The 24381-nt window shown below is 43.5% G+C and overlaps 1 protein-coding gene across 1 annotated transcript in view; it reads left to right on the top strand.

Moving 5' to 3' along the window:
• Positions 1-8980, top strand: part of MSH5 (mutS homolog 5) — a 74260-nt gene extending 65280 nt beyond the window's left edge. Inside the window, exons 17-24 of the mRNA XM_073638005.1 lie at positions 1370-1556; positions 1632-1758; positions 2737-2886; positions 3354-3428; positions 3551-3694; positions 5275-5412; positions 5917-5990; positions 8702-8980. Coding sequence (XP_073494106.1) covers positions 1370-1556; positions 1632-1758; positions 2737-2886; positions 3354-3428; positions 3551-3694; positions 5275-5412; positions 5917-5990; positions 8702-8810 — 1004 coding nt within the window. The 3' untranslated portion in view covers positions 8811-8980. The remainder of the gene's footprint in view (positions 1-1369; positions 1557-1631; positions 1759-2736; positions 2887-3353; positions 3429-3550; positions 3695-5274; positions 5413-5916; positions 5991-8701) is intronic.
• The last annotated feature ends 15401 nt before the right edge of the window (positions 8981-24381 follow it).

Raw genomic sequence — 24381 nt, 5'->3', positions numbered from 1 at the left:
ACATCTAATCAGCATTTATAAAAGGGGCGCAGGGGGGGTCAAGGGTCACACAATATCTAATATTTTGGAATTATTTGGCCTAATAATAATAATTTTAGCAAATATGTTGTATTCTCTGCGTTAATTAATTTAAAGGCTCACCCACATTTCTAATTATTGTGAGTTTGCTTCCTAAATGCAAAGTTAAACAACTTCAAAATTAATATTTTTCTATTGTTGTGCTGCTGCATAGTCTGTAAGGCTGGTTACACTTTGCGTCTGCGCAGTTAGCCTACAGTATACGACGTATACTGTATAAGTCCCTTATCTAGCTGAGAGTGCTGCAAAACTGATATAATTTTGTCAGAGCTGTTGATCAGATCTGATTGTTCTCGCTTCTATCAGTTGTAGAGATAGTAAGCAGCAAAATGGTTTTACCCAGATCTCCACAATATAGCCAGGGGTTAAAGCATCTACAGTCTCAGGGAGGGTAGAGAAAAAAAAAGTTATAGATAAGAAAAGCACGTGAAAAACAAATAAGTGCTGAATAGAAGCTGTGCTGATATATGAGCTCATGAAGACAGCAATATCCTAGTTACACACAGAGCTCATATCCAGCCTATATTCCTGGGAAAATACAGCCTATATTACTGGGAGAGACACATAGAGATCACATTCAGCTTATATTACTTGGCGAAACACACTGATATCACATCCAGCCCATATTAATCAGATAAACATGCAGCCTTCACATCGAGACTGTATTTTTGGGAGAAACACACAGCCCTCACATCCAGCCTATATTACTGGGAGAAACACAGAGATCACAGCCAGCCTATATTGCTCGGCAAAACACACGGAGATCACATCCAGCCTGTATTACTGGGATAAACACAGAGATATTAAATCCACCCTATATTACTTGGCAAAACACACATTGATCACATCCAGCCTTTATTACTGGGATAAGCATGCAACCTTCACTGTATTTTTGGAAGAAACACACAGCCTGTACATCTAGCCTATATTACTGTTAGAGACACACAGAGAACACAGCCAGCCTATATTGCTCAGCAAATCATACGGAGATCACATCCATCCTGTATTACTGGGAGAGACATACAGATATCACATCCAGCCTATATTACTGGGAGAAACACACAGCCCTCACATCCAGCCTATATTGCTGAGAGAAACACACAGATATTAAATCCAGCCGATATTACTAGGGAAAACACAAAGAGATCACATCCAGTCTATATTAGGTGGCAGGCGTTAGACCCCCCATTGATCTGATATTGGTGATCCATCCTAAGGCTATATCATCAATAAGCCATTGGATGTACCTGTGGGAATGCTCCCGTGCACCTAACGTGTGTGTCCTCCATAGACCATGAGACCATGATAATGCATCAACTGCAGACGTTGATCCTGGAGCGGTCGGCTGTTTTACATGACGTGACGGAGTACGTCGGGCAGCTGGACGCTCTTCTCGCCATGGCTGTCTCTGCCCGTGAGAATGGATACGTCCGTCCATGTTACACTTCAAACAACATCATTAATATAAAGGAGGGCAGGTGAGGAGGGGGAAGATCCGTCATGTTTCACCTTCTCATGTATTCCTGGCTTTTCACTGCTTTTCTCTCTCCCAGACATCCCCTTATGGTGTTTTGCTCCGGAACTTTCGTCCCAAACCCAACGGAAACTGGAGAGCAAGAGAAGAGGATAAAAATTGTGACAGGTCCCAACTCATGTGGGAAAAGCGTATATCTGAAACAGGTACCGAGAACAGGAAAAAAAAAAGTTTATTCATATTCTGATAAATGATAAAATGTTGTCTGTTTGCAGTCACCACTAGGGGGAGCTCACTACATATAGATTTATATAGTTAGCATTAATCCCTTCTTGATATAGGACATACCAGGATATTAGGGTGCAGGTGTATAAAGAGGGCTCAGACGCTGAGCCTGCACTGTATATGGCAAGTGCCAGCTGTGTTATACAGCCAGCACCTGCTCTATCGACAGTGACCAGAGCCAGCTCCGATCACTGCTGTTTAACCATTAAAATTGAGTGGTGCAGCGGCGGCACGAGAGAGATTGGTCCATTCCAACACCCATCGACGCCCCTGTGACACAATTGTGGGGTGCCATGACAGGTGGGGTCCCCGCTAACTTTATACTCCCATGAACCCCCACCACAGGCTGAGATTTATAAGAAATTGTGATTTTTACTATACATTGAATTATTGCAGTATATTGTACAAACGATCGCAGGTTCAAGTTCCCTAGAGAGACTAAAAAATAATGTGAAAAGAAATTAAAAAAATGAACAAAAAAATAAAAAAAAGTGGAAGTTTTAATCACCTTCCTTTTCCCATTCAAAAATAAACAAATTGAAAAAATTCAAAAAGTAATAGTACGATTTGTGAAAATTACTGTAAACGGCATAATGAAAAAAATATTGAGTCTGTTCTTCAGTACCCAAAAAATGCAATATAAACATCATATGTACCATAATAAAAAAAAAAATAAGACTAAAACATAAAAATGAAAATTCGCCTGTTCACAAAGGGGTTAAACTCAACTAGGGCAGTAAACTTCTGCAGCGAGATCCCCCCTAGGTGCGGCTGCAAGTAGCTACTACAACAGTGGATGTATATGATGGCCGAGCCGGCTACCTCCGCGGGCTCATGCCATGGCGCCAGGCTGCTATGCGAGGTACAGCGATTACTGACTGTTCATATTGTCGTCTCAGGTGGGTCTCATTGTTTTCATGGCTATGGTCGGAAGTTATGTACCTGCCTCTTATGCCGAAATCGGACCCATCGATGGGATCTTTACCCGATTACAGACACGGGAATCTGTTTCACTCGGTTTATCTACTTTCATGATTGACTTAAACCAGGTTTGTAACTGTTTTTCTTATGCAGCATTCTCCGGATCGTGGCTTTTTTCTCTCTAAAAAAAAATGCACCAATAACATATTTACAAATTTTCCCATCTGTTTGTGACTACAGCACCAATGCAGAATAGTATGTCTCCATGGTAACAGACTACAAAGGAACCCTGTGTAGTCTGACTCTGCAGCCCTGCTCCTAATGACATTCAATAGATTACCCAGAAGCAGGAGACAGAAGGAAGGGACTGCAGCATCAGACTACTCTGCTACAAGGTGACAGATACAGGAGCTGTATACACAAAGTGCTACATTTTTTTTCTAAACAAGATTTATATTTTCATTTTAGATGCATTGTCACAATGAAAAAAAATAACTGCAATGATAGACATGCCCTTTTGATATAATGAAATAGCCTAACATAATTTTAATACAATTGATGATACTATATTAAAGTGAACCTTCCCTCCATGTAGGTGGCGAGAGCGGTGAACAATGCCACCGCAAATTCACTCATTCTAATAGATGAATTTGGAAAAGGGACCAATACGGTAAGAAACGTCGCTGATCTCCTCACATACTCAAGTAGTTATATACAGTATATGTATATATATATATATATATATATATATGTACATATATATATATATTTACTTTGTGTATGATTTTCCAGGTGGATGGGCTTTCCATGTTAGCAGCCATTCTCAGACACTGGATACAGCAGGGGTCTTCCTGCCCTCATATTTTACTTTCTACCAACTTTCACAGTCTGATCCAGCTGAAAATACTCCCTGAAAGTCCCATAGTGCATTATCAGGTGAGGACACCCTGACATTTATGACTACTGCAAGTAACAGTAGGTTGGTGGAGGTCCATGGGCAAAACATTTGGTAGGGAAATAATTCATCCCACCTCTCTTGAACCTGACGGCTTATCGCTGAGAAGTGGCTGCTCAAGCCATTGATCTTCCCAACAGTGAAGTCTGCTCCTGCCCCAGGAACGCACTTTAAAGCGAATCTGTCAAAACTAATTAGTACAATCCTATAGGGAACTTAGCTGCTATAAAAAAAAAACCCATACAAAAAAAATCTGTGTAATTACATATGCCAATGAGGGGCATCAATTCACCCTTGGTGTGGCCAAGGGCTCAGTACACGATTCCGCCCCCTGATTTAGCATCTTCAACACTTCTTCTTAGGCCTCTTTCACATGTCCTGATATTTCTGGTACTGGAAAAAACAGTACCGGTGCTATCCGTGTCTGTGTGTGTGGCATCCGTGTGCACCATCAGTGTGATACGTACCAGCATCTGGGAAAAGCTTTACAGTTAGCACTGTTCCCAGATGCCGGGTGCTGAATCCAACTCTCATCATTGTCGCTTGGTCTCCCTGCGATCAGCGAGACCATGTGACTCTGATGACAGTTGCAGTCAGCACACGCCGCCTGGGAATAGCGCTAACTACAGCTCTCATCATTGTTGGATTGTCTCCCTGCGATCAGTGCAACCAGTTGACGCTGATGAGAGTTGGAGTCAGCACCCGACGTCTGTGTATCTCGCATATTAAATACATAAATAAATAAATAAATAAACAGTGTGGATTCTCCCTTAGTTTTTCTACCCAGCAGAGGGAAAGCAGACAGCTGGTGGCTGGTGTTAATATTCTGGGAAGGGGCCAATAGCCATAAAGGTTCCCAGCCTATTAATAACAGCTCACAGCTGTTTTCTTAGCTTTAATTGGTTAGTAAAAAAAACAGGGACCCAAAAACAAAATGACGTGGGGTCCCCCCTATCTTTACTAACCAGCAAAGGCTTAGCAGACAGCTGCGGGCTGATATTAATACAGACTCCCTTTAAGCCTCCCACTTTTGGCTGTGGTTTGGCTGATCACCTCCTGCCTTGTGGCTTATTTTTCCATCTAAACAGCTTTACGAGGGTATTATACAGGACGACTTGTACTTTTGAATGACACCATTTATTTTACCATATAATGAGCTGAAAAACAGAAGAGAATACTCCAAGTGACCTAGTGACATGATTCTCCGGGACGCTGATGCCAAACTTTTTTTTTTTTTTAGATTTTAGTGATTACATTTTTTTTCTTTTTGCGTTGCTGTTTTCCGAGGCCCGTAACTTTTTATTCTTTCCGTCGCTGGAGCTGCATGTGGGCTTTTTTTTTTTTGCGTGCTGAGCCGTAGTTTTTATTGATACCATTTGATATACATACATTATTGTGATTGCTTTTTATTGAACTATTTTGGGGAAGTTCAGCCACCAAAAAACAGCAATTCTGCCGTTTTCGGTGGTGGACTCTCTAGGGCACGTTGTTCCCTGTGCACGCCTTATAATCCACTTCTCCTTTGTGCCAATATTGCTAAATCTCTCCCTGTCCTGTGCAGACGTTTGAGTGGTGTCTGGGTGGCGAGGAGCTCGTGTTTTTCTACCAACTCAAAGATGGTGTTTCTGAAGTGAGCCAGGCAGCCAGGGTGGCAGCCATGGCCGGTATGCCAGAAGAAATCATCAAGAGAGGAGTGGAGGTAAAATACTAACTAGTCATAAGATCATTTTACTCTGATGACATGTCCTTAGGATGGGCAATCAATGTATGAACAGCGGGTGTCACACCCGGGACCCCCACTTATAGGTAGTATAAATGGGATCCTGCTTCAGTATAGTGGTATATAGGGCTCTATAAGGCTTTGAATGGCGTTGTGTCTTCTGTGTTGGATGATTACAGATATCTAAATACCAACGCACTAAAACTGGACACTCATAGTTCTACTTATAAATGGGGGTCCTGGGTATGATGCCCACAGATCACACATTGATTGCCCATCCTATGGATATGATGTATTGTGGTGTGAAATTGTGAAAAAAAAAAAATCACATCATTTTTTTTTAAGTTTGTTTTTACGCCGTTCATTGTACGGTAAAAGAGACCCTTTCTCCGGGAGACTAACGGAAACTCTGGGAAACTTCTCAAGTGCCAACCTGAAAATTGTCATCAGAATTTCATTACATTTTTCATTTTTGTACCAAAGGTTTCAGAACTGTTTCGGAGGGGACGTGCCATACATTGCCTCGATAATGCAGCTAGGAAAGAGAAAATGGACAAGTAAGTGGAATATTATTAATAAGTTTGTACACCTGTAAAGGATGTCAGTGAAATCGCTACAGTACAAGCTATCCTATAAGTATACGGCTGGCATGAGGCATCCTGGTAATGTAAAGGGGTTGGATGGTTAAAAAAAAACATTTTCAAGTACTATATTCTGAGCTAGCAGAAGACAGATGACTTTTTACAATCCACGTGTACTAGATGGACTGGAAAGTGGCTAAAAAGAGAGACTGGAGGACACGTCACATCCATCATCAATGCACTGCATACACTGTGTGCAGAATTATTAGGCAAGGTGTATTTTAGAGGATTATTTTTATTATTGATCAACAACTATGTTCTCAATCAACCGAAAAGACTCATAAATATCCAAGCTTAATATTTTTGGAAGTTGGAGTGGGATTTTTTAGATCTTAGGTGGATATCTGTTTGTGCAGGTAACTATTACTGTGCAGAATTATTAGGCAACTTAATAAAAACCAAATATAATCCCATCTCACTTGTTTATTTTCACCAGGTAAACCAATATCAGTGCACAAAATTTAGAAATAAACATTTCTGACATGCAAAAAAAAAAAAATTAGTGATGAATGTAGCCACCTTTCTTTATGATGACACTCGGCAGCCTCCATCCATAGATTCTGTCAGTTGCTTGATCTGTTTTCGATCAACATTGCGTGCAGCAGCCACCACAGCCTCCCAGACACTGTTCCGAGAGGTGTACTGTTTTCCCTCCCTGTAGATCTCACATTTTAAGATGGACCACAGGTTCTCTATGGGGTTCAGATCAGGTGAACAAGGGGGGCATGTCATTATTTTTTCTTCTTTTTGACCTTTACTGGCCAGCCACGCCGTGGAGTAGTTGGATGCATTTGATGGAGCATTGTCCTGCATGAAAATCATGTTTTTCTTGAACGATACCGACTTCTTCCTGTACCACTGCTTGAAGAAGTTGTCTTCCAGAAACTGGTAGTAGGTCTGGGAGTTGAGCTTCACTCCATCCTCAACCCGAAGAGGTCCCACAAGTTCATCTTTGATGATATCAGCTCATACCAGTACCCCACCTCCACCTTGCTGGCGTCTGAGTCGGAGTGGAGCTCTCTGCCCGTTACTGATCCAGCCTCTGGCCCATCCATCTGGCACATCAAGAGTCACTCTCATTTCATCAGTCCATAAAACCTTTGAAAAATCAGTCTTAAGATATTTCTTGGCCCATTCTTGACATTTTATCCTATGTTTCTTGTTCAAAGGTGGTCGTTTTTCAGCCTTCCTTACCTTGGCCATGTCCCTGAGTATCACACACCTTGTGGTTTTTGATACTCCAGTAACGTTGCAGCTCTGAAATATGGCAAAACTGGTGGTGAATGTCATCTTGGCAGCTTCTCGCTTGATTTTCCTCAATTCATGGGCCGTTATTTTGCGCCTTTTTTGGCCAACATGCTTCTTGTGACCCTGTTGGCTATTTGCCATGAAATGCTTGATTGTTCGGTGATCACGCTTCAAAGTTTCTTGAACGATACCGACTTCTTCCTGTACCACTGCTTGAAGAAGTTGTCTTCCAGAAACTGGTAGTAGGTCTGGGAGTTGAGCTTCACTCCATCCTCAACCCAAAAAGGTCCCACAAGTTCATCTTTGATGATACCAGCTCATACCAGTACCCCACCTCCATCTTGCTGGCGTCTGAGTCGGAGTGGAGCTCTCTGCCCTTTACTGATCCAGCCTCTGGCCCATCCATCTGGCACATCAAGAGTCACTCTCATTTCATCAGTCCATAAAACCTTTGAAAAATCAGTCTTAAGATATTTCTTGGCCCATTCTTGACAATTTATCCTATGTTTCTTGTTCAAAGGTGGTCGTTTTTCAGCCTTCCTTACCTTGGCCATGTCCCTGAGTATCGCACACCTTGTGGTTTTTGATACTCCAGTAACGTTGCAGCTCTGAAATATGGCAAAACTGGTGGCGAATGGCATCTTGGCAGCTTCACGCTTGATTTTCCTCAATTCATGGGCAGTTATTTTGCGCCTTTTTTGGCCAACATGCTTCTTGCGACCCTGTTGGCTATTTGCCATGAAACGCTTGATTGTTCGCTGATCACGCTTCAAAGTTTGGAAATTTCAAGACTGCTGCATCCCTCTGCAAGACACCTCACAATTTTGGACGTTTCAGAGCCCGTCAAATCTCTCTTCTGACCCATTTTGCCAAAGGAAAGGAAGTTGCCTAATAATTAAGCACACCTTATATAGGGTGTTGATGTAATTAGTCAACACCCCTCCTCATTACAGAGATGCACATCACCAGATTTATTTAATTGGTAGTTGGCTCTCAAGCCTATGCAGCTTGGAGTAGGACAACATGTATAAAAAGTATCATGTGATCAAAATACGCATTTGCCTAATAATTCTGCACGCGGTATAGACAGTCCAGTAATTTCAATCAGAGCTGTGTAATGCTTTACTTCTCCTGCGGAGGCACTGCAGGGAAATTAAACACTTGCACTCCGATGACAACAGCGGGATACCCAGTTGTCAGCCTGTTATTAGGATACCCTTTAACGAATAAAAAAAAAGGGGGGTTTTCTTGTATACTTTCCATTTATATGTTACTGGCACAGAAATAACAAGCATTGCAGTCTTCGTAAACATTTTTCCATAGTGTTAGCGACATGTAGACGTGTCCTCGCCTCACACACTATTATTTCTCTATTTCAGGTGCCGGAAACTGGTGTCCAGTTTTCTCAGTCTAGACCTCGATGATCCACAGACCGACCTGCAGAAATACTTGTCTGACGAGGTCCTGCCGCTCGTCCGGATATTCTGAGTGTCATATCCTGATAGAAAACAGCTGCAGGCTGACGCCGTACGAGGCCCCACTGTGCACCCTCAATTTAACAGGGTTCTTTACCGTCATTTTTAGAAAAATAGTGGTTATATATCTGAGAAAAATAGATTTAAGTGGGAAAGATGCGCATATATATATATATATATATATATATACATATATATATATATATATATATATATATATATATACAGTACAGACCAAAAGTTTGGACACACCTTCACATTTAAAGATTTTTCTGTATTTTCATGACTATGAAAATTGTACATTCACACTGAAGGCATCAAAACTATGAATTAACACACGTGGAATTATATACTTAACAAAAAAGTGTGAAACAACTGAAAATATGTCTTATATTCTAGGTTCTTCAAAGAAGCCACCTTTTGCTTTGATGACTGCTTTCCACACTCTTGGCATTCTCTTGATGAGCTTCAAGAGGTAGTCACCGGAAATGGTCTTCCAACAATCTTGAAGGAGTTCCCAGAGATGCTTAGCACTTGTTGGCCCTTTTGCCTTCACTCTGCGGTCCAGCTCACCCCAAACCATCTCGATTGGGTTCAGGTCTGGTGACTGTGGAGGCCAGGTCATCTGGCGTAGCACCCCATCCCTCTCCTCCTTGGTAAAATAGCCCTTACACAGCCTGGAGGTGTGTTTGGGGTCATTGTCCTGTTGAAAAATAAATGATGGTCCAACTAAACGCAAACCGGATGGAATAGCATGCCGCTGCAAGTTGCTGTGGTAGCCATGCTGGTTCAGTATGCCTTCAATTTTGAATAAATCCCCAACAGTATCACCAGCAAAGGACCCCCACACCATCACACCTCCTCCTCCATGCTTCACGGTGGGAACCAGGCATGTAGAGTCCATCCATTCACCTTCGCACAAAGACACGGTGGTTGAAACCAAAGATCTCAAATTTGGACTTATCAGACCAAAGCACAGATTTCCACTGGTCTAATGTCCATTCCTTGTGTTCTTTAGCCCAAACAAGTCTCTTCTGCTTGTTGCCTGTCCTTAGCAGTGGTTTCCTAGCAGCTATTTTACCATGAAGGCCTGCTGCACAAAGTCTCCTCTTAACAGTTGTTGTAGAGATGTGTCTGCTGATAGAACTCTGTGTGGCATTGACCTGGTCTCTAATCTGAGCTGCTGTTAACCTGCGATTTCTGAGGCTGGTGACTCGGATAAACTTATCCTCAGAAGCAGAGGTAACTCTTGGTCTTCCTTTCCTGGGGCGGTCCTCATGTGAGCCAGTTTCTTTGTAGTGCTTGATGGTTTTTACAACTGCACTTGGGGACACTTTCAAAGTTTGCCCCATTTTTTGGACTGACTGACCTTCATTTCTTAAAGTAATGATGGCCTCTAGTTTTTCTTTACTTAGCTGCGTTTTTCTTGCCATAATACAAATTCTAACAGTCTATTCAGTAGGACTATCAGCTGTGTATCCACCTGACTTCTGCACAACACAACTGATGGTCCCAACCCCATTTATAAGGCAAGAAATCCCACTTATTAAACCTGACAGGGCACATCTGTGAAGTGAAAACCATTTCCGGTGACTACCTCTTGAAGCTCATCAAGAGAATGCCAAGAGTGTGCAAAGCAGTCATCAAAGCCCAAGGTGGCTACTTTGAAGAACCTAGAATATCAGACATATTTTCAGTTGTTTCACGCTTTTTTGTTAAGCATATAATTCCACATATGTTAATTCATAGTTTTGATGTCTTCAGTGTGAATGTACAATTTTTAAAGTCATGAAAATACAGAAAAATCTTTAAATGAGAAGGTGTGTCCAAACTTTTGGTCTGTACTGTATATATACAGATCAATAAGCAGATCGCTCAGGGGTTATTGTCATCCTGCCACCCAATAAATGGCGTAACTTTTTTTTGCATTCATGTCAGTTTTTCGGCATTAGGCCACGTTCACACTTTCAGTATTTGGTCAGTATTTTACATCAGTATTTCAAAGCCAAAACCAGGAGTGGGTGATAAATACAGAAGTGGTGACGTGTTTCTATTATACTTTTCCTTTGATTGTTCCACTCCCGATTTTGGTTTCCAAATATTAATGTAAAAAACTGACCAAATACTGAACGTGTGAATGTGGCCTTAAAAGTTTTTGTGCAAAATGAGACACAAAATATAAGGTCTGGCCTTTAAGTCATTCATTCATTCATTCAACACTTTCATTCATCAAGATCCGACGTGTGAAATAAAGATTCACTTTGATAATATTTCCTGATATAAAGTGTGCAATTAATCGAGAAAAAAATGACGGATCAGCGGGTAATGGAAAGCAAAATCATCAACCAACTGAGGGCCGGAGAACAAATCATCCCAAAAATCAAAGAAAAAAAAATAAATTCCAGACTCCATTTTTCATGATTTTCATCTGTGTTATCTACTGTATACAGAGGTGTTATCAGTCATTGTACAGGAGGAGGAGGAGGTGAGCTGTGACATCACCTATTGTGAATGGTGGATCCTGTGTTATCTACTGTATATAGAGGTGTTATCAGTCATTGTACAGGAGGAAGAGGAGGTGAGCTGTGACATCACCTATTGTGAATGGTGGATCCTGTGTTATCTTCTGCATATAGAGCTGTTATCAGTCATTTTACAGGAGGAGGAGGAGGAGGTGAGTTGTGACTTCATCGTCTTGTGAATGGTAGATCCTGTGTATAAACTGAACAATTATACATTTAATTTAACATTTAAAATATATATATTTAAATGGCAACTGTACTTTTAAGAAAATTTGCCTAAATCAACAGTACAGGCGATTTTAAGAAATCTTGTAAGCCACTCCTTTCCCTCTTCTCACATCCTGAATTTATAATCCACTGAAAAACAGCTCAAATCTGTAACCTGACACTAGTGAGGTGTCAGGTTACACCTCCTATTATACAGGTTGGAGAGGGGAAGGCGGAGGAGGAGTCATGAGCAGAGTGACGAAACAAGCAGAGGGAGACATGGAAAGATCACACTGAGCTTTCTAACAAGTCTTTTCCCTCACCCCAGAGCTGGATTCACATCTATACCTCCCAGTACTGCGGTATAATTTCCTCCATGCTTCTGCTGCTTCTGTCTGTGTGCTAACTAAGGTATAGGGAGCAGGGATCCCCTCTTTGTGCTGTGATGTATATGGGAGAGATTATAGCAGCTCTTCTCCTCTTTCCAGCTCCAAGTCAGTTGTAAATGAAGAGTCTAAAGTAGGGAAAACCTGTGAAAACATAGGAAACTAGTCATATTATGTCCAGAAATAATGTTATTCCTCATCCACTCACAGGACGACTTATTCTGTAACCAAAAGGAAAAAATAATTCCTTAAACCGCTGCAGATCGGGGGGCGGCTGTGAAAGATAATATTATGGAGATAAAGGGCTCCCAGATGTTCCTTGTGCTCCATGTTTAAGATATTTATGTCCTGTAATCTCCTCGTCTTATAGGCAGTGTGCCCTTATGACAATATAAACCGTCGCGGGTTTGCATCCAGTTGGATATATATGGTGGTGGCTCTACGACCATCGTGCGACTACAACTCCTAGCATGTCCCGACAGCCGCCAGTGGTCAGGACTAGAGATGAGCGGTGTTCGACTAGAACTGTTCGCCAATCTCAAATTCGAGCTGTTTTGGGCGGTGGGTGTTCGAGTTGTTCGACGAACCCGAACGATTTGCAAAAAATTCGGCTGTTCGAGGTTATGTTCGATAACTGTTCGTGCACCAAAAGCGTGTCCTGCATGTCTGGCGCTATTTAGAGCACCAATCATGCAGGGATTGTCTGCCACTCACTGTAATGCCACAGCCATGGTGGTTGTGGCATTACAGTGATTGCCCAAATCGATGGGAACAGTGCCAACAGTGAAACATGAAAAGCCGGCAATTCAGCAGCGGCATACACCGGTACCCGACAATTTAGAACCGAAAGAATAGAGCTTCACACATAGATTAGATAGATATAAACATGTCAGCCACATATATACGAAGTACAGTGAAAGTGCTGCTTACTGTACTTGTCATTTAGCGTAAAGGATTTATCAAAAAAAATAATAGTGTTTTCATGCACCGTCTCTTTAAAAAAGCCGGCCGGCAATTCAGGCTGGACCGCAGCAGAACGCTGCCATCCAGCCTCTCATCCCGCAGACACTGAGAAGCGCAGGCTTGCTTGCGCTGCTCAGCGTCTCTCTGTGACGACATCCAGATGAGCCGAGTTCATGTCCAATGAACTCGGCTCACCTCATGCACGTCACTGACAGCGTGGGAAAATTCTCACGCTGAAGCGGTGAGTGCAGGAGAATTCTCCCACGCTGTCAGTGACGTGCATAAGGTGAGCTCATGTCCAATGAACTCAGCTCACCTCCTGCACGTCACTGACAGCGTGGGAGAATTCTCCTGCACTCAGCGCTTCAGCGTGAGAATTCTCCCACGCTGAAGCGCTGAGTGCAGGAGAATTTTCCCACGCTGTCAGTGACGTGCATAAGGTGAGCTCATGTCCAATGAACTCAGCTCACCTCCTGCACGTCACTGACAGCGTGGGAGAATTCTCCTGCACTCAGCGCTTCAGTGTGAGAATTCTCCCACGCTGAAGCGCTGAGTGCAGGAGAATTTTCCCACGCTGTCAGTGACGTGCATGAGGTGAGCCGAGTTCATTGGACATTAACTCGGCTCATCTGGATGCCCTCACAGAGAGACACTGTGGAGCGCAAGCAAGCCTGCGCTTCTCAGTGTCTGCGGGATGAGAGGCTGGATGGCAGCGTTCTGCTGCGGTCCAGCCTGTCATCTCGATGTAGCAGAGCTGAAGCTGTCATGGGAACCATGGAAAGGTAAGGATGATGTTGCTTTATTATTTTTCTTTTATTTCAGGAGATCGTTGGCTTCAGCTGGAATGGGCGTGATGGTAAGTATGGTTTAATTTAGAACAATAAAGAATTGTGTGTTTATTTCAATTAAAGGACTTTTTTCTGGGTGTTGTGTTTTTTTTAAATACTTTACTAGAAATTCATGGTGGTCATGTCTAATATTGGCGTGACCCCATGAATTTCGGGCTTAGGGCCAGCTGATAATGCCAAGCTGGCCCTAACCCCTTTATTACCCAGTGAGCCACCGCATCAGGGCCCTGGATGAGTTGGGTACAGCGCCAGAAGATGGCGCTTCTATGAACGCGCCATTTTCCGGGGTGGCTGCGGACTGCAATTTGCAGCGGGGGGGGGCCCAGAAAGCTTGGGCCTCCCTGCGCTGCGGATTCCAGCCCCCAGCTGCCTAGTTGTACCTGGCTGGACACAAAAACAGGGCGAAGCCCCACGTCAATTTTCTTTAAATTATTTCATGAAATAATTAAGAAAAAAAGGGCTTCCCTATATTGTTGTGTCCGGCCAGGTACAAATAGGCAGCTGGTGGTTGGGGGCAGCCCGTTCCTGCCTGCTGTACCTGGCTGGACACAAATATAGTGCGAAGCCCCACGTCAATTTTTTTTAAATTATTTCATGAATTTCCTGAAATAATTTAAAAAAATTGAAGTGGGGCTTCGCACTATATTTGTGTCCAGCCAGGTACAGCAGGCAGGAACGGGCTGCCCCCAACCACCAGCTGCCTATTTGTACCTGGCCGGACACAACAATATAGGGAAGCCCTTTTTTTCTTAATTATTTCATGAATTTCATGAAATAATTAAAAAAAAAGTACGTGGGGCTTCGCCCTATTTTTGTGTCCAGCCAGGTACAACTAGGCAGCTGGGGGCTGGAATCTGCAGCGCAGGGAGGCCCAAGCTTTCTGGGCCCCCCCCCGCTACAAATTGCAGTCCGCAGCCACCCCGGAAAATGGCGCGTTCATAGAAGCGCCATCTTCTGGCGCTGTACCCAACTCATCCAGGGCCCTGGTGCGGTGGCTCACTGGGTAATAAAGGGGTTAGGGCCAGCTTGGTATTATCAGCTGGCCCCAAGCCCAAAATTCATGGGGTCACGCCAGTATTAGACATGACCGCCATGAATTTCTAGTAAAGTATTTAAAAAAAACACAAACACCCAGAAAAAAGTCCTTTAATTGAAATAAAGACACAATTCTTTATTGTTCTAAATTAAACCATACTTACCATCACACCCATTCCAGCTGAAGCCAACGATCTCCTGCAATAAAAGAAAAATAATAAAGCAACCTCATCCTTACCTTTCCATGGTTCCCACGACAGCTTCAGCTCTGCTACATCGAGATGACAGGCTGGACCGCAGCAGAACGCTGCCATCCAGTCTGTCATCCCGCAGACACTGAGAAGCGCAGGCATGCTTGCGCTCCTCACTGTCTCGCTGTGACGGCATGCAGATGAGCCGAGGTCATGTCCAATGAACTCGGCTCACCTCATGCACGTCACTGACAGCGTGGGAAAATTCTCACGCTGAAGTGCTGAGTGCAGGAGAATTCTCCCACGCTGTCAGTGATGTGCATGAGGTGAGCTCATGTCCAATGAACTCAGCTCACCTCCTGCACGTCACTGACAGCGTGGGAAAATTCTCCTGCAATCAGCGCTTCAGCGTGAGAATTTTCCCACGCTGTCAGTGACGTGCATGAGGTGAGCCGAGTTCATTGGACATGAACTCGGCTCATCTGGATGTCGTCACAGAGAGACGCTGAGCAGCGCAAGCAAGCCTGCGCTTCTCAGTGTCTGCGGGATGAGAGGCTGGATGGCAGCGTTCTGCTGCGGTCCAGCCTGTCATCTCGATGTAGCAGAGCTGAAGCTGTCGTGGGAACCATGGAAAGGTAAGGATGAGGTTGCTTTATTATTTTTCTTTTATTGCAGGAGATCGTTGGCTTCAGCTGGAATGGGCGTGATGGTAAGTATGGTTTAATTTAGAACAATAAAGGAATGTGTCTTTATTTCAATTAAAGGACTTTATTCTGGGTGTTTGTGTTTTTTTTAACTTTGACTATGGGGTTAGTAATGGGGGTGTCTTATAGACGCCTCTCCATTACTAACCTGGGCTTGATGTCAGCTGGCATTATAAGCTGACATCAACCCCAACCCTATTACCCCCTGCCACCGCACCAGGGCAGCGTGGAAGAGCGAGGCTAAGTGCCAGAATTGGCGCATCCTATGGATGCGCCATTTCTGGGGCGGCTGACGGCTGGTGTTTCTAGCCTGGGAGGGGGCCAATATTCATGGCACCCTTCCTGGGCTATTAATATCAGCCCCCAGCTGTCTGCCTAGCCTTTGCTAGCTATTAAATTAGGGGGGACCCCACGTCATTTTTTTTGGGGGGTCCCCCATTTTAATAGCTAGTAAAGGCTATGTATTCAGCTGGGGGCTGATATTAGTAGCCTGGGAAGCTCCGTGGGTATTACCCCCTTCCCAGGCTTCAAACATCTGCCCCAGCCGTCTGCTTAACCTCCGCTAGAGCCTAAAATTAAGGGGAACCCCACGCCAATTTTTTTAATAATAAATCCTTTATTTTAATACTAAATGACAAGTACAGTAACCAACACTATCACTGTACTTCATATATATGTGACTGACATGTTTCTATCTATCTAATCTATGTGTGATGCTCTATCTTTCTGTTCTAAATTGTCGGGTACCGCTGCTGAATTGCCGGCCGGCTTTTTTAAAGAGACAGTGCATGAAAACACTATTATTTTTTTAAATAAATCCTTTACACTAAATGACAAGTACAGTAAGCAACACTATCACTGTACTTATTATATATGTGACTGACATGTTTCTATCTATCTAATCTATGTGTGAAGCTCTATTCTTTCTGTTCTAAATTGTCGGGTACAGATGCTGAATTGCCGGCCGGCTTTTTTAAAGAGACAGTGCATGAAAACACTATTATTTTTTTAAATAAATCCTTTACACTAAATGACAAGTACAGTAAGCAACACTATCACTGTACTTATTATATATGTGACTGACATGTTTCTATCTATCTAATCTATGTGTGATGCTCTATCTTTCTGTTCTAAATTGTCGGGTACAGATGCTGAATTGCCGGCCGGCTTTTTTAAAGAGACAGTGCATGAAAACACTAATATTTTTTTTAATAAATCCTTTACACTAAATGACAAGTGCAGTAACCAACACTGTCACTGTGCTTCTTATATGTGTGACTGACATGTTTCTATCTATCTAATCTATGTGTGATGCTCTATTCCTTCTTGTCTAAATTGTCGGGTACCGGTGTATGCCGCTGCTGAATTTGCCGGCCGGCTTTTTTAAAGAGAGTGTCTTCTGAGCAGTTTGTCAGCTTTTGGACACCTTTGCAGGTGTTTTCTATGTGTTTCTATGTGTTTTTGTTTGCCTGCCATTGGTTTTAACGGTGTTCGACGGTGTTCTAAGGTGTTCGACGAACAGTTCGACGAACAGTTCCTCGAACATCCCGGTGTTCGACGAACCGAACCAAACCCGAACACTACGGGGGTGGCTCAACACTAGTCAGGACATACAGGGAGATGATGCCTTTTCTCTCTTTTATTAACCTGTTGTCTTAGCTCTCGGCAGGTATTCACCTGGTAGGTGTTTTTACGTAGCGCTTTGTTCCAATTGTTTGTCAATTACCGTTAATGGAAGAACTGGTTTCCCGTTGGACATCGTGCCGCCTATTACGCCGAGCTGCCTCGGGCCCACTGCTTTACAAGTCTTTGTCTGAAACAAAACCCATCCATACACATAAGCCACCTGTCAGCAGCATCATTTACTAGTTAGCAATGGTACTATTTGCATTGTGGATTTTGCTATTTAAAGGGGATTTCCAGTCTGAGCAGGTTATACCCATCCACTGGATATGTGACATCTGATAGCTGGATGTGGGGGCACACGACAGGGACCCTTCCCGCGGGATCTTGTGTCACCTCACCTGTCCTCCAACTCCACTTGGATGGGGTCTTCTGGCCAACGGAGTCTTATGGTCTCTGTCAACTCCTGGACACGGTCTTGTGAACATTTCTTGGGGCATCTAATGTCTTAGCCCCAACCTCACCACCAGACCCCTGACCCAAGTGGAAGATCCACAGCTCCACAGCACCCTCGTGCACCCTGACCCCAATATATAGGAGAAGACCCCAGACTGCTCCTGACATCGTTAACGCCAGTAGATGACCCATATCCCATATTTTACTGTTTTCTGTATCAAAATAGTGTGTAAGGTGCTATCTCCGATATCCGTATCCATCCCTACATGTTAGTGCTCCAGCATGAGGATGAACGTTTCACCTATTAAACCCTCTCACCCGGTGAGGGCATTGCAGAGCGGGCCGCTGACACTAATCCCCTCTCTGCTGACTCGGCTGCACCGCCCTGTGTGCGCTGTCCTGTCACAGATTAGTATCTCTGGCAGCAGATGCCACATTCTGGGCACTGGTAATAAGCTGGCAGTATTATTGTGCCTCCACGTAATGTACGTCTATTATATTTGTCTGCATTCCTCCGTACGACCTCGGTCACAAGAGGCAGATTTAGTGCAAAACTTGAGACCAATTTTCAGCTGAACTGGGTTTTGATCCAAAAAGGTACAAAACTTCACTTATCCTTTCAGAAATGACAACTACTAGAACTTTAGTTGTTGCTTTTGCAGCGTTGATGTTTTTTGCATCATAACAGTGCCATTAGAAGAGTAGCATGACACCTGTACTAGCAGTGCACTCTGCCAGGGAACCTCCAGGACAGTGATAACAGTGCCAGTGCACCAACACTAATAATGATACTAAGAGGGTCCCCACAGATAGTGCCTGCCAGAGGACTATCAGAATGGTTACATATAACAGTGCCATTATAACAGTGGCATGACACCTGTACTAGCAGTGCACTCTGCCAGGGGACCTCCAGGACAGTGATAACAATGCCCGTGCACCTACACTAATGGTGATACCTAGAGGATCCCCACAGATAGTGCCTGCCAGAGGACCACCAGAATGGTTACATATAACAGTGCCATTATAACAGTGGCATGATATCTGTACTAGCAGTGCACTCTGCCAGGGGACCTCCAGGACAGTGATAACAGTGCCAGTGCACCTACACTAATAATGATACCAAGAGGGTCCCCACAGATAGTGCCTGCCAGAGGACCCCCCGAATGGTTATATATAACAGTGCCATGATAACAGTGGCATGACACCTGTACTAGCAGTGCACTCTGCCAGGGGTCCTCCAGGACAGTTATAACAGTGCCAGTGGTTCCCTAGAGATAGTGTCTGCAAGAGGACTTACAAAGCAGTTATAACAGAGTCTAAGCACTTGCATAAACAGTGCCAGCCGGGGGACAGCAGAACACTTATACTATAACAGTGTCAGAGATTCTCCACAATTATAACACAGGTATAACAGTGCCGGAGCACTTGCAATAATGGTGCCTTCCAGGAAGTCACCAGAGCAGTGATACTATAAAAGTGCCAGAATACCTCCAGTAATAGTGCCTGCCAGACCACCACCCAAAAAATTATATTATAACAGTGCCAAATCACCTTCACTAATAGGATCTGCCAGAGACCCACCAGAATGGTTATACTTTAGCAGTGTCAGAGGTTTCCCACAAATAGGGCCTTACAGGGAACCTCCAGAACAGTAATACTGTACTGAGTACCTGCGCTAATAGTGCGTTCCAGAGGACCACCACAATTGTTATATATAACAGTGCCAGAGGTTCCCTACAAATAGGGACTGCAAGAGGCCACCCAGAACAATGCACCTGTAGTGCCTGCCAAGGCGGTCACTAGAACAGATATACTCTAACAGTACCAGGACACCTGTACTTATAGTGTCTGCCACAGGACCTCTACAACAGTTATACTATTACAGTACCAGGACACCTGTACTTATAGTGTCTTCCATAGGATCTCTACAACAGTTATATTATAACAGTACCAGGACACCGGTACTAATAGTGTCTCCTGCAGAACCTCTACAGTTATATTATAACAGTACCAGAACACCTGTTCTAATAGTGTCTCCCGCAGGACCTCTACAAAAGTTATACTATAACAGTACCAGGACACCTGTATTAATAGTGTCTCCCGCAGGATCTCTGCAACAGTTATACTATAACAGTACCAGGACACCTGTACTAATAGTGTGTCCCGCAGGACCTCTAATACAGTTATACTATAACAGTACCAGAACACCTGTTCTAATAGTGGCTCCCGCAGGACCTCTACAACCGTTATACTATATTAGTACCAGGACACCTGTACTTATAGTGTTTCACACAGGATCTCTACAACAGTTATACTATAACAGTACCAGGACACCTGTACTAATAGTGGCTCTCACAGGATCTCTAATACAGTTATACTACAACAATACCAGGACACCTGTACTAATAGTATCTCTCACAGGATCTCTAATACAGTTATACTACAACAATACTAGGACACCTGTGCTAATAGTATCTCTCACAGGACCTCTACAACAGTTATACTATAACAGTGGCGGAAAACCTGTCACTGCTTTCCTGAAGAGTACCAGAACGGGTATACTATAACTGTGTCAGAAAACCTCCACTAGTAGTGTCTGCCACAGGACTTCTAGTAAAGTTATACTCTAACAGTGCCAGGACAGATCGACTAATAGTAATAGCCATGGGTTCCCCACAAATAGTACCTGCCAGAGGGTCCCTACTAATAGTGTCAACCAAAAGTTTCCTCTATAACAATGCCAGTCAAATTAAACCATAACAGTGCCCCAGTAAAAGGGCACCTGCGCTATAATATTGTCAGACAGAGCACCGTCGCTTATAGTGTCAGCCAGACTTCCAATTAGGAGTTTCCTTATGAACAGAGCCAGCCAAAGTTTCCTAGTAACAGTACCTCTTACAGTATTATCATTAGTAGTATTAGTCCCATTATAGTAATACACATAAAACAGTGCCAGAGTGCCCACACTGCCAGTCAGACGTTTCCCTGCAAGTGTCGGTCAGAGTCCATGATTATTAATGTGCCCCTATAACAGTACCCCTATAATAGTGTTCCTATAACAGTGCCCCTATAACAGTGCCTCTATAACAGTGTTCTTATAACAGTGCCCCTATAACACTGCCCCTATAACAGTGTTCCTATAACAGTGTCCCTATAACAGTGTCCCTATAGCAATGCCCTTGTAACAATGCCCACATAACAGTGCCCCTATAATAGTGTTCCTATAGCAGTGCCCCTATAACAGTGCCCCTATAACACTGCCCCTATAACAGTGTTCCTATAACAGTGCCCCTATAACAGTGTCCCTATAGCAATGTTCTTGAAACAATGCCCCTATAACAGTGAGCCTATAACAGTGTCCCTATAACAGTGCCCCTATAACAATGCTCCTATAACAGTGCCCCTATAACACTGCCCCTATAACAGTGTTCCTATAACAGTGCCCCTATAACAGTGTTCCTATAACAGTGCCCCTATAACAGTGCCCCTATAACAGTGCCCCTAGAACAGTGTTCCTATAACACTGCCCCTATAACAGTGTTCCTATAACAGTGTCCCTATAACAGTGTCCCTATAGCAATGCCCCTATAACAGTGCCCCTATAACAGTGCCCCTATAACAGTGCCCCTAGAACAGTGCCCCTAGAACAGTGTTCCTATAACACTGCCCCTATAACAGTGCCCCTATAACAGTGTCCCTATAGCAATGCCCCTATAACAATGCCCCTATAACAGTGCCCCTATAACAATGCTCCTATTACAGTGACCCTATAGCAGTGCCAGGTAGAGCTTTTCCTTGTATAAGAGCATCCAGAGTGCCAAGGTTTTGGTGAACTCTAGGTTTCATGGCAACTCTTCTGAGTCCTGAGAACCTGACACTGCATTTCCCGGGATCTATCTGAGCCTGCCCCTATTACTGGATCACTTTTCCCTGTGCGGAGCAGCATTGTTCCTCTGGCCCCTGATCATTAATCCTTGCTGTGCTGACATCGCTCGTTCCCTCCCTATAGTTTTGTTGAGCAGATTAGGCTCCTACAATAAGGTATACAGTATGTAGCAGAGCCGACTGTGCACCAATGCAGCCGGGACTCCTAGTAATGTCATACACAGCCGCCTGCGGCCATATAGGGATCAATGGCGGAGCTGGGAGTTTCCACCAGATCTCTACGTTTTTTTGGCATACGTGATTCATCCTCTTTCCTTTTGTAACATGGGGCAATTTAAACCCCATTTCACCCATGAACTCCCCAGAATTCTGACGTATTCTCTATCTGGTTCTCGAGAAAGTCCCACAAAAACTGGGCTGTTGGCAAATATGAATGGAGCCAAAATATGGACCCTAAATGGATTTTGCTTATTTTTTATTGTCTCCTCTACATATTGATCCAGCTTCATTTGATGGTCCCTGGAAAATAGACGGCCCGAATCTGATGGTGGCCCCAAAAAAGATGGAGACCTACAGCTAACAAAAAGAGAAACTTTCGGACCTTGATACCAACCCTCCCCCCATCAAAGTCAGAAAACCTTGTCAAAGCTTTGGGTGACCCCCCTGTCCCAATAGGGGAGATATGTTGCAAAGGGGTCAGGCGCATGAGACCAGCTACACCCCACTAGCGGGAGATCCCAGGACACCATTCCATGGAAATCTCTATGCTCGTGACCAATCGCGACCAAGGTCTTAGTCCAAGTGGTAAATCTGTAACACAGACGCTAAAACGCAGGGTCTGAAAACTGTCTGATACGTCTTACAGTCATTAAAGGAAAAGTGTCATCAGAAAAAGACTTATTAGACTTATTCTTTAAATCAGGTTTTATGTTATGTTGTCTTTTTTTTTTTCATTTTACTATCTATAAAAAAATTAAAAAACAAAAAAGCAATAAAAAAAAACTTTCAATTTTCGAACAAACCACTAAGTCTAATATTAGATTCCTACTTCCTGTTCTTCACATGGACATTAGCAGCAACAGACTGAGTTTTGTATAGAAGTGGTATCTGAGCAGGCTTGAATCTGAACAAAGACCATTGTGAAGGAAGAGGGAGGAGGTGGGCTGTGACATCACCTATTGTGAATGGTGCATCCTGTGTTATCTCCTGTACATAGAGGTGTTATCAGTCATTGCACAGGAGGAGGAGGTGAGCTGTGACATCACCTATTGTGAATGGTGCATCCTGTGTTATCTCCTGTACATAGAGCTGTTATCAGTCATTGCACAGGAGGAGGAGGTGAGCTGTAACATCACCTATTGTGAATGGTGGATCCTGTGTTATCTACTGTATATAGAGGTGTCATCAGTCATTATACAGGAGGAGGAGGTGAGCTGTGACATCACCTATTGTGAATGGTGGATCCTGTGTTATCTACTGTATATAGAGGTGTTATCAGTCATTATACAGGAGGAGGAGGAGAGCTGTGACATCACCTATTGTGAATGATGGATCCTGTGTTATCTACTGTATATAGAGGTGTTATCAGTCATTGTACATGAGGAGGAGGGGGTGAGCTGTGACATCTCCTATTGTGAATGGTAGATCCTGTGTTATCTACTGTATATAGAGGCGTTATCAGTCATTGTACAGGAGAAGGAGGAGGTGAGCTGTGACATCACCTATTGTGAATGGTGTATACTGTGTTATCTACTGTATATAGAGGTGTTATCAGTCATTGTACAGGAGGAGGAGGAGGTGAGCTGTGACATCACCTATTGTGAACGATGGATCCTGTGTTATCTACTGTATATAGAGGTATTATCAGTCATTGTACAGGAGGAGGAGGAGGTGAGCTGTGACATCACCTATTGTGAATGGTGTATACTGTGTTATCTACTGTATATAGAGGTGTTATCAGTCATTGTACAGGAGGAGGTGAGCTGTGACATCGCCTATTGTGAATAATGGATCCTGTATTATCTATTGTATATAGAGGTGTTATCAGTCATTGTACAGGAGGGGAGGAGGTGAGCTGTGACATCATCTATTGTGAATGGTGGATCCTGTGTTATCTACTGTATATAGAGGTGTTATCAGTCATTGTACAGGAGGAGGAGGTGAGCTGTGATATCGCCTATTGTGAATGTTGGATCCTGTGTTATCTACTGTATATAGGGGTGTTATCAGTCATTATACAGGAGGAGGAGGAGTTGAGCTGTGACATCACCTATTGTGAATGGTGGATCATGTGTTATATACTGTATATAGAGGACTTATCAGTCATTATACAGGAGGAGGAGGAGGTGAGCTGTGATATCGCCTATTGTGAATGGTGGATCATGTGTTATATACTGTATATAGAGGTGTTATCAGTCGTACAGGAGGAGGAGGAGTTGAGCTGTGACATCACCTATTGTGAATGGTGGATCATGTGTTATATACTGTATATAGAGGTGTTATCAGTCATTATACAGGAGGAGGAGGAGGTGAGCTGTGATATCGCCTATTGTGAATGGTGGATCATGTGTTATATACTGTATATAGAGGTGTTATCAGTCATTGTACAGGAGGAGGAGGAGGTGAGCTGTGATATCGCCTATTGTGAATGGTGGATCCTGTGTTATCTACTGTATATAGGGGTGTTATCAGTCATTATACAGGAGGAGGAGGAGTTGAGCTGTGACATCACCTATTGTGAATGGTGGATCATGTGTTATATACT

Source organism: Phyllobates terribilis, unplaced genomic scaffold (genome assembly GCF_046119375.1).
Source record: "Phyllobates terribilis strain yellow unplaced genomic scaffold, ASM4611937v1 Scaffold_7__3_contigs__length_470593459, whole genome shotgun sequence".
Classification (NCBI taxonomy): Eukaryota; Metazoa; Chordata; class Amphibia; order Anura; family Dendrobatidae; genus Phyllobates; species Phyllobates terribilis.
This window is presented reverse-complemented; position numbering and strand designations above follow the sequence as displayed.